Source organism: Callorhinus ursinus, unplaced genomic scaffold (assembly GCF_003265705.2).
Source record: "Callorhinus ursinus isolate GAN/ISIS: 27379988/994484 unplaced genomic scaffold, GSC_fseal_2.0 scaffold71, whole genome shotgun sequence".
Taxonomy (NCBI): Eukaryota; Metazoa; Chordata; class Mammalia; order Carnivora; family Otariidae; genus Callorhinus; species Callorhinus ursinus.
In genome coordinates this window covers 5,032,826-5,043,014 of record NW_027397133.1, presented here as the reverse complement: position 1 = coordinate 5,043,014, position 10,189 = coordinate 5,032,826, and the positions used below count along the sequence as shown (strand labels likewise).

Genomic DNA, 10,189 nt, shown 5'->3' with positions numbered 1-10,189 from the left:
CCAGGAGTCCGGGCCCCCAGCCCCTCCTCCCTCAGACCCAGGAGTCCAGGCCCCAGTCCCTCCTCCCTCAGACCCAGGAGTCCAGGCCCCGAGCCCCCTCCTCCCTCAGACCCAGGGGTCCAAGTCCCAACCCCCTGTGCCTGAGAACCTAGAAAACTGAGCGACCCAGTTTTTTCTTTCTTTGGGCACCTATGCCCTCAGTTGCCCATTCCCCTCCCTCTTGGCCATCCAGCAGCCCACTTCACATTGTCCCACTCTTCCAGAGGCCTAGACACGAATCCTGGAAATGTGGGGACTGCAGGGAGCTTCTTGCACGAGGAGGGACGGACTGACATCCGATCACTGCCCCTGCCTAGGGGGACATACAGGGCCCCCCGGTCTTGCTTCTTAAACAACTAGCTCAGGACCTGGGGGCTTATCTGTAGCCCCCCCCACCTCTTCTGAACTCTGGGGAAGGGGCTGCTGAGTGACAGGAGCAGATGAGGTTTAGGGTCTAGAGCCCAGAACAAAACAAGGTCTGGACCAGCGGCTCTTGACCCTGTCAAGGCAAATACTTTTGTCTCCTTAAATTCATCCTGAAATGAAATGCATAGGTTAAACTACTTACCTACCCATAATTTTTAAAAAATCACTGTAATACCCAAACTGTATTGTAAGGGATGATAAAAAGGAATGCCCTTCATAATAGCATTATCTGTGTTTCAAATGAAAATGCCAAGACACAATTATAATTATGCTGGGAAGCAGAATTGGCTAGTCAGACACTGGCACCCCTAGGGAGAATCCCTACGTCACTGAACCAGTCTTCCTTCCATACATAGGATAGTTGAATTTCTGTAAAATTCAGTATAGATGTAAGATGTGCAGAAAATGCCTTTGTAAAATGGAATTGGGTTTTCGGTTTAGATCATTTTAAATAGATTTTCCACTTTCACAGATGCCTGATGGGACATTGGAAAGTGGAGTGGAATGTGAGCAAATTTTGCTAGAGGGGCCTGTCCCCCACAATTTAGCCTCCCTACTGCAATCGCTATGTCAAGTGAATTTCTTTTTTTTAATTTAATTTAATTTTTTTTTAATTTACTTGAGAGAGAGAGAGTACATGAGAGGGGGGGAAGGTCAGAGGGAGAAGCAGACTCCCTGCTGAGCAGGGAGCCCGATGTGGGACTCGATCCCGGGACTCCAGGATCATGACCTGAGCCAAAGGCAGTCGCTTAACCAACTGAGCCACCCAGGCGCCCTGTCAAGTGAATTTCTAGAAGCTCCTTAGAAAGGTGGTATAACTCCATTGAGAATCACTGTTCTAGAAAATAGCATAGGGGCTTAGGGAGTGTCTGAGTGAGTGTTCTAGAGTTACTGGGGTCCCAGCAACTCTCTGAAGAAGATTCTAGAACAACACTCCCCACTAAAAATCTAATGCAACCCACATATGTAATTTTTTGTTTTCTAGTAGACATATTACAGAAAAAAAATTTTTTTAATTAAATTACTTATTTTTAAGTAATCTCTCCACCCAGCATGGGGCTTGAACTCACACCCCCGAAATCAGGAGTCACCTGCTCCACCGACTGAGCCAGCCAGGCGCCGCAAGAAAGATTTTTTTTTTAACAGGTGCAGTGAGTTTTAATAACATTCCCTTTATTTAACCCCCAGTATCCAAAACACTATCTCAACTTCTAATCAGTATAAAGCAATAATTAATGAGATAGCTCACATTCTTTTTTTTTTTTTTCCACTAAGTTTCCAAAATCTGGGGCACCTGGGTGGCTCAGTCAGTGAAGCATCTGCCTTTGCCTTAGGTCCTGATCCCAGCATCCTGGGACCAAGTCCCACATCAGGCTCTCTACTCAGCGGGGAGTCTGCTTCTCCCTCTCCCTCTGCCGCTGCTCATGAGTGCTCTCTCTCTCTCAAATAAATAAATAAAATCTTTAAAAAATAAAATAAAGTCAATAATAATAATGAAAGTGCACTGAGTGTCGGCTGCACGCCAGGTACGCTGGGCATTTTCTGCGCTCAGAAGACACGGAAGAATCCTCACCGCTTGCCCTCTGACACAGGGGCTGTACTCAGCCCTGCACTTACGCCCATTTCACAGCTGAGGAAACTGATGTAAGGGGGAGAAAAGGAACCTCCCCCAAATGCCGCAGCTAAGTGTCAGAGCTACCCTCTGCTGCTCCCCACATCCTGACCCGTACCCCAGGGAGGCAGCTGGCGGGGAAAAGCACAGGGGTCCGCCCCCCAGGGCTGCTAAAACCAGGAAGGTTCCGAGCATGACGGGCTCACAGACCCCTCCCAATGCCCTCGGCTCTCGTGGGCTCCACCTCTGACAAAGCAGGGCTTCTCCTCCCGCCCCTGTGGGCTACAGGTGGAGGCTGGGGTCTGTGTGCCGGGGGGTCACTCGGATATTGGGGAGCGCCTCCCTTTCCTTCACAGATAAGGAAACTGAGATTTGCAGAGGGGAGGTGTCGGGACTGCCATAGGCCGTCTTGGATTCGACTTTTACCCTGCACTGAATGGTTACAGAGTCTGGGGGCCTGGTGCCTGTGGGTCTTCCCCACAGCGGGAGCAGGTGTCAGTGGGAGCCCTGGGGTCCAGCCCAGGCCCTCAGAGCCCATCCCCGCAGGCGACAGCTGGCCAAGCTGGCCCTCATCTTCAGTTACATGCACGCGGAGCTGGGCGCCCTCTTCCCCAAGGGAAAGTACTGCGGACACACATACCAGCTCACCAAGGCCCCGGCCCACACCTTCTGGAGGGAGCACTGCGGAGCCCGGTGAGTGAGCACCTGTCCCCGGGGCCCCTTAGCTCCTGGAGCCTCATTCTGTCCCTGCCCAGGGAACCCAGGAGTCCTGCCCCCAGCCCCCTCCTCCCTCAGACCTAGGAGCCCTCACCCCAGCCACCTCCTCCCTCAAACCCGGGAGTCCAGGCTCCCCAGCCACCTCCTCCCTCAGACCCAGGAGCCCAGACCCCCAGCCCCCTCCTCCCTCAGACCCAGGGGTCCAGGCCCCCAGCCCCTCCTCCCTCAGACCCAGGGGTCCAGACCCCCAGCCCCCTCCTCCCTCAGACCCAGGAGTCCTCGCCCCCAGCTGCCTCCTTCCTAGAGGTCTTCCCATCCTAGGTTCCTCCGCTGCATACCACCCCCCCTCATTCCAGGTGTGTGCTGCCCTGGGCTGACTTTGAGTGGCTCTTGTGCACCTGCCACCCAGTGGAATCTGGCTGCACGGCCCTGGCCTTGCGCTCCACCGTTAACCTCACCTGCAGCGGCCATGTGTCCATCTTCGAGTTTGATCTTTTCACCAGGCTCTTCCAGGTTAGCGACGGCCAAGGCTGGAAGCCTGGACTCTTGGGTCCTGGGGGAAGGAGAGGTTGGGAACACGGCCTCCTGGGTCTGAGGGAAGAGGGGCTGGGATCCCGGACCCGTGGTTCCCGGGAAAGGGAAGATCTGGGGTCTCCTGTATAACAGATTCCAAGGCCCACCCCGGGTGTAAGCCCAGTGGCTGGGTGCTGACACCCTGGGAGGCACGAGGTGTGGGCGGCTTCCTCAACCCCTCCCTGACCCAAGTGCTGCCCCGCTCCAGCCGTGGCCAACACTCCTCAAGAACTGGCAGCTCCTGGCGGTCAACCACCCGGGCTACATGGCCTTCCTCACGTATGATGAGGTCCAAGCACGTCTGCAGACCTACAGAGACAAGCCAGGCAGGTAAAAGGGCCAGGCCTCAGGAGGGGGAGGCTGCTGGGGGCTCCAGGGTCTGGATCCTGGGCTAGGGTGTTGGGGGAGCCCAGCCAGCCTTTGGGGAGTAAGAACGGAAGGGCTGAAGTACCTGGGACCCCAGACTGCCAAGAACTGAGAAGTAGGATGCTGAGTGCCTCCAGCCACCCTGCCTCATCTCCTGGGACCTCCCAGGAAGCCCGATGATCTTGGGCAGTGCTCAACATGCACCAGCTTTCGAAGTGCTTTCTGCTGACACTCTCTTATAATGCACTTTCTCACAATCTGGCAGCTAAAGGAACAATACCTGGTCTGGCCAGGGGCCTGAAGACCCTGTCCTAGGATAAGATCCATTTCTGTTGAGTCAGAGCTCATATTGTACCATCTATTAAATATTTTTTTAATATGACTCCCCCCCCCCCCACACACACACCTGCTGGGGTAGGAGACTGGGATCCAAACACCTGAGTCCTTAAATGATTTCAAGCTGGGAAATTTGAGCCGTTGGGTCCTCCCAGAGGGCTAAGGATCGAGGGTGCTGAGCTACCTAGAATACCAGGAGGTTAAGGGAATAGGAGGTCACATTCATGAGTCTTTGCAGGGCTGACATACAAGAACCTCAGGACGGCAAGTATGTTAGCACTCCCCCGTTACACTTCAGACTGGTTTAAAGGGAAAGCAAAAGGGGTGGATTAATTCTCATGTTTGAAAAGACCAGGTATGGGGTTTCAGGCCCAGCTGGATCTAGGTGCTCAAGTGCTATTGTCAGGAATCAGTGTCTTCCCTGTGTCTACTTTTCTCTGTGTTTGTTTCATTCTCAGACATGGTCTCTCCTTATGGTGGCACAAGGTTTCTAGAAGCCCCAGCTGTACACCCTACCAGCTTAGCAACCTCTGTAGAAATGGGGTACCTTGCTCCTGATACTTGTAGAAAAAATCTCAGGGCTGACCTCCATCACTATGGTCAGGGGTCCTAAAAGGCACTGATTGACCAAGCTAGAATCAGCCTTGTCTAAGCCCCAGTGAAGGAGGATGAAGAGCCAAGCAGGTAAACCAATGGCTATCCCCTACAGTGGGAGACAGGAATCTTAATGCTCACTGCCTAAAAAGTGGGAAGCTGGGTTATAAAGAACAAGGACTTAGACGCCTGGCTCCCCAACAGAATGGGCACCTGGGAAGTCCCAGATGGGACGGCGGTGACTAGTCCCTCACCCCACCCTACCAACCTCTTCCTCCAGCTACATCTTCCGGCCCAGCTGCACTCGCCTGGGTCAATGGGCCATTGGATACGTGAGCTCAGATGGCAGCATCCTGCAGACCATCCCTCTTAACAAACCCCTGTTCCAAGCACTCCTGGATGGACAAAAGGAAGGCTTGTGAGTCGCCATCCTGGCAGGGGGAGGGTGTCAGGAGAATGCGCTTCGAAAGGTGGTGCGTGTGTTGAGCACTGCCCAAGATCACTCTAAGGGCACCCAGTTCACAAGGCAGACATTATACATTTGCAATACTATCTTGTTCCAGTAGGTGGCAGATGAGGGTCTTGAGGAAGGAGAGCCTTTTCTTCTTTTTTTTTTTTTTAAAGATTTTATTTATTTTAGAAACAGAGAGAGAGCGAGCAAGCGTGCTTGCAAGCAGGGGGAGGGGCAGAGGGAGAGAGAGAATTTCAAGCAGGCTCTGCACTGAGCGTGAGCCCAACCCTGAGATCATGACCTGAGCTGAAATCAAGAGTCGGAAGCCCAACAGACTGAGCCACCCAGGCACCCCCAAGGGCGCCTTTTCTAGTTCACAGAAAGCTGCCGTGTGGGCTAGCAAGTGGCTGGGAGGGGGGGGGGCGACTCCACCGGCTCCATTCCTGGGAATTCTGCTGAAAAGCTTTTGCTTCTAGATATCCATATCCTGTTCTAGAATCTAGACTGTTAAAGCAGAAAGAACTGGGCAAACAACTGGACAGGTGTTTTCAACCTCTAACCTTGGCTGCCCCCCAGCCCCTCTTTCAGAAGCTGCCTTGGGTAGGAGAGGAGCGGAAAAAGGCGGGTGGGGTTCCTGAGTCTCTCCCTGAACCTTTAGCCAGACCTTTCTTACCAGGCATACCTAAGTGATATGATAGGAGACAGATATGCAGTCAGTTCTCTTTTGTTGCTAATGGTAGTTTTGTTCTATCAAAGTCGCCGCAAACACTGAATTATCGAATACTGAGCCATTGCTCGTGGGGCAAATACGGGTTTAGATTCCTGCAAGACTCTGGTCCCTTTTTTTTTTTTTTTAAATTTTAAGTAAGGTCCACACCCAACATGGGGCTTGAACTCACGACCCCGAGATCCAGAGTCACATGCTCTCCCGGCTGCACCGGCCAGGCATCCCATCTGGTCACATTTTTCTTAACCAATTGCTACCTTTTTGGTAACCAATAATAACCTTTATGTGTGTTTCTGCCTAAAGATACCTTATTTAATATGTAGTCAGTTCTTTTACAGTGAAGTCAAGTCAAAACAAAGCTCATCTAACACCCGTATATTCTCTATAAGACGCATCCCAGCCCTGTATTTGGGAACCCTGGACACTATCTTGGGGCCATTTAAAATGGCGAAATCACCAACAAAAAGCATAAAAATGCAAAAAACATGGCACCAAATGCACTGATAAGGATACTGGTTTATAGAGTAAGGAACTGAAATGAAAAGGTAGAGCGTCGCCTTCTCCAACCTCACGGAAACGTGTCAGGTGACTCAAATATTTTGCCATGTTGTGCAGTCGATGAATGACCACAAAAGTACCATGACTGTTGATTTGGGGGTGACAAATGTTAGCAGGTAGACACATTTGCAAGTACGGAATCCAAGAATAATGAAGCTCTATTGGTTATACTAGCATATCCCTACTTGACAACCGAGAAAAACTGAGGCACAGCGAGACAGAGCCACTTGCCTGGGTCACACAGCCACTGGGCTCACGGTCTGGGATGTGAAGCCAGGCTCAGAATACAGACCCTCGCCCACTGCAGTGTCTTAAGTTCCAGGTCAGACTTCATTGGAGAAAAGGATTCTAGATATAAAATAAGTATGAACACCATCAATCTGGTTTAACCCCCCTCCCCCCACGAAGCACACAGACCCCACCACCCACTAGAGAGATGGGAATATCAAGGCCCTGAGAGAGGTGCAGAGACTCCAAGCACTTTCTACCATACAGTGAGGCGGCTTGCAGGGTCTGAAGTTGACCATAGCAGTTCCGTCTGTGGTGGAGGAAGGATACTGCACATGTTTTGTGGACGCCACCAATCTTTGCCCCCAGCATGATTATGTCCATTTTACAGAAGGGAAAACTGAGTGCAGGGAGGTAGAGATGCCCAGCCCAGGGCACACAGTGTGTCTCTGGAAGAGCTGCATTGGGGCCCAGCCTGGGGCACCTGCCCTGCTCTACCTGGTTGGCTGGGCAGACCCACGAGGCTCAGGGGACTCGTGGCCCCACTGTAGAGTGCAGTTGCGACCCAGAGGGTGCAGAGCCTTTTTCTCGGCTGTCCTGGAGCCCGGCGCTCAGACCTTGCCCACAGCCCTGGTCCTGCATCCCTCCAAGCCCCTCTGTGTGGCCTTGAGCTGTTAACCTTTCCTGCTCTGAACCTCAGTAACTGTGTGTGAAGCGAGCAGTGTATATGGTCTAGAAGGGTCCTTCTGATTCTGCTAGACTAAGACTAGGATTTGGTCACTCCAGCAACGTGTGACCTAAGATGCTCCTATACCTGGGCCTGAACACTCAAGAACGGGGGTGCTCTGGGAGAGCTAACGCTGGGATTCAGTCAGTTTCCTGGTTCCTGTTGATCTGATTTGTATTTCCAGAGCTTGGGACACTTAGGTCTAAGGTGCCCTTTTTTGGGGGGGAGGGTCTGAGGGGACATGGCCCTGCCCTGGCATCTGAGGGGACACCGCTTGCCCTGGGAAGTCCCAGTATGAGGAGAGGGAAGGCCAAAGATCCCCAGGCCAATGATGGGTTTGGGAGAGGTGCTCATCCAGGGGCCCTCGGCCCATGGTAGAGTCCGGGGAGTCCTTGCTCTTCTGGGGTGGGGAGTCTTAGATGGCCCTCAGGACCCCCTCTCTTCCCTTCACCCAGCTTCCTCTACCCAGATGGGAAGAACCACAACCCAGACCTGACTGAACTCTACCAGACGGAACCCCATCCGTACATCCATGTGTCAGAGGTGAGCTCCCAGCCTGTGCCCCCTACCGCCCCATCCCTGCTTCCTGCCCCACCCCCCACACCGTGCCTCAACTCAGAATTCTCCCCCACACAGCCAGGCCCCAGAATCCCAGAGGCCTTGGGTTTTTGTGCTGCTGTGGTGGCCATGTGATCTGGGTTAAATCACTTGGCCTCTCTCTGCCTCTGTTCCTTCTACGGAAAATACAGCGCCTCCTGCCTCCTCCCCAGGGGTTTTTGCGGGGACTAAACCAGGAAATGATACTGCTGAGATGATCAGAATGGCTGGTGCACTTGAGCTTTCACCGATGACAGCCCCTGTACCAGCTCCTGGTCTTCACAGCCACCCCATGGGTGAGAGAGGAAGAACAAATGAAACCTTTTGGTATAAGTACATCCCACACAGTATTTGGGATATACTTAGACCTAAAAAGTTACGCATTGTTTACCCAAAAATCAAATTTAACAGGGCATCCTGTATTTCTAGTTGCTAAATCTGGCAACCCTGAGTATAGACCACCCCGGAGACCGAGTCTCCTAATAAGGTACATGCAGGAGGCTGCTGGACACACGGACTCGAACTTAGGAGGGTTCGGGGCTGGCATAGAAGTTTAAGACTTTCTTCCTGTGGCCTGACTTATATCCCTATGGCTGACACCCCCCTTCCCACTCTCCCTATCTTCTTGCGTGCTAGGAGCAGCTGCGGCTATACTGGGCCATGGACTCCACGTTCGAGCTCTGCAAAATCTGTGCTGAGAGCAACAAGGACGTGAAGATCGAGCCCTGTGGGCACCTGCTCTGTAGCCGCTGCCTGGCCACCTGGCAGGTGGGTCTGACCACGCTGCCTTCCTGCCCAGTCTCCCCCATGCGTCTGACCACCCTGCCTTCCTGCCCAGGCTCCCCCCACTTTATGGCAAAAGCCCCTCCTAGAGGATCGCCTGCATGCCTCGTGGATCTGATGGGGAAACTGAGGCCCAGGGTCACTCAGGAGTGATGAGCGGGAGCCCACCACTCTATGTCTTAGCCTCCGTCTCTGTCTTGCTCTGCTCCTGCTTCTCCAGCTGCGTTCTTATTAGTAGAAAGGGCTCCTTGTTCCTTGTTCCTGGCTGGGCAACCTGCGGCCAGTGGCTTCCCCTCTCTGAGCCTTAGCCTCCTCCCCTGGAGAACGCGGCTGATAGTAGCAATCTCCCAAGGGCCGTAGTGAGGATCCAAGCCCACAAAGCCCTCTGCAAAGGCCCCTGGGAAACCCGGGGCTCTTGCCCCTGCGTAGTATAGGTACATTAAGACATTAAGCTTCTTGATGGTAATGGAGGTGTTTGACAAGCTTGATGGCTGAGGCATGCGTTCCAAGGACATTCATCTTGAATACACATATTGTCACTGTAGGACACAGGCTGCTAGCAAAACGACCTGATAAGGAACCAGGCCACCCCACTCATGAAGCTTTAGAAAGCCCGGGGTAACCTGTCGGATAGCTGACCCCTTAAGACCCTGCTTTTCCCTTCCCACGTCCTAATGCCTCAAACTGGCCAATAAAGGGTGAACCCATGAATCCCTAGACACCCCACTTGGCCCCTAATAAAGGCAGAGCCCTGGGTGCATGCAACTTCCCTCTCTCTCCACCTGGGACCTCACCGTGGGGCCCCAGGCATGCCGCATACCCCCCAGGACCTGTGAGTAATTAGTCTGGTTCTTCGGAGCTCTGGGGGTTGTTGCTGAGGTGTGTCCTGGGATCATAAGAAGCCCAGGAGCTGGCGGAGCCACAACATTGGCCCCAGTGGCGCTTGTGAGGCAGATGCCTGCAGGGCTCACCACAATCCGTATGGGCCCCGGCAGGTGCCTCGGGCATTCCTAGGGGGCAGCATCACTGTGGACGGCTGAGCCCCCCACAACACCCTGGCTCCGCTGGGCATCCTGCTTGTGCGCCCCGCCCCCGACCTCGCGCTCTGCTCCCATCCCCTTGCCATCCTGCATCTCCCCCAGCTCCTCTCTTCACAGCTCCTCTCCCTCTCCCTCTGTTTCCCCCCATCTGTCCTCAGCACATCACTCTGTTGGGGAGGCGGGCCCTTGTGGTCCCAAGGGACATGGTGGAGAACAGGGCGACCCTGACCCTATCCCGTCCCACCCCCAGCACTCCGACAGCCAGACCTGTCCCTTCTGCCGCAGAGAGATCAAGGGCAAAGAGGCTGTGAGTATCCTATCCCAAGTGAGGCCTGCAGAAGCCAGGGCCACTGCCGAGGACCCGAGAGAGAGCAGTGACCAGGAAGATGGGGAGGAGGAGCTGGGGCAGGTGAGC

The 10,189-nt window shown here is 53.6% G+C and overlaps 1 protein-coding gene across 7 annotated transcripts in view; it reads left to right on the top strand.

The window, feature by feature from the left end:
• Positions 1-10,189, top strand: part of CBLC (Cbl proto-oncogene C) — an 18,749-nt gene that overhangs the window by 590 nt on the left and 7,970 nt on the right. For 4 of the 7 annotated variants that reach the window (XR_012376373.1, XR_012376372.1, XM_025850037.2 and 1 more), the window contains exons 2-8: positions 2,624-2,770; positions 3,151-3,307; positions 3,576-3,697; positions 4,944-5,081; positions 7,810-7,897; positions 8,588-8,719; positions 10,025-10,183. Coding sequence is in view for 4 of the 7 variants with exons in the window: in XM_025850037.2 (XP_025705822.1) it covers positions 2,624-2,770; positions 3,151-3,307; positions 3,576-3,697; positions 4,944-5,081; positions 7,810-7,897; positions 8,588-8,719; positions 10,025-10,183 (943 nt within the window). In the remaining 3 variants the exon portion in view is untranslated. The remainder of the gene's footprint in view (positions 1-2,623; positions 2,771-3,150; positions 3,308-3,575; positions 3,698-4,943; positions 5,082-7,809; positions 7,898-8,587; positions 8,720-10,024; positions 10,184-10,189) is intronic. The other 3 variants (XR_012376375.1, XM_073886579.1, XM_073886580.1) reach the window with 3 other exon arrangements.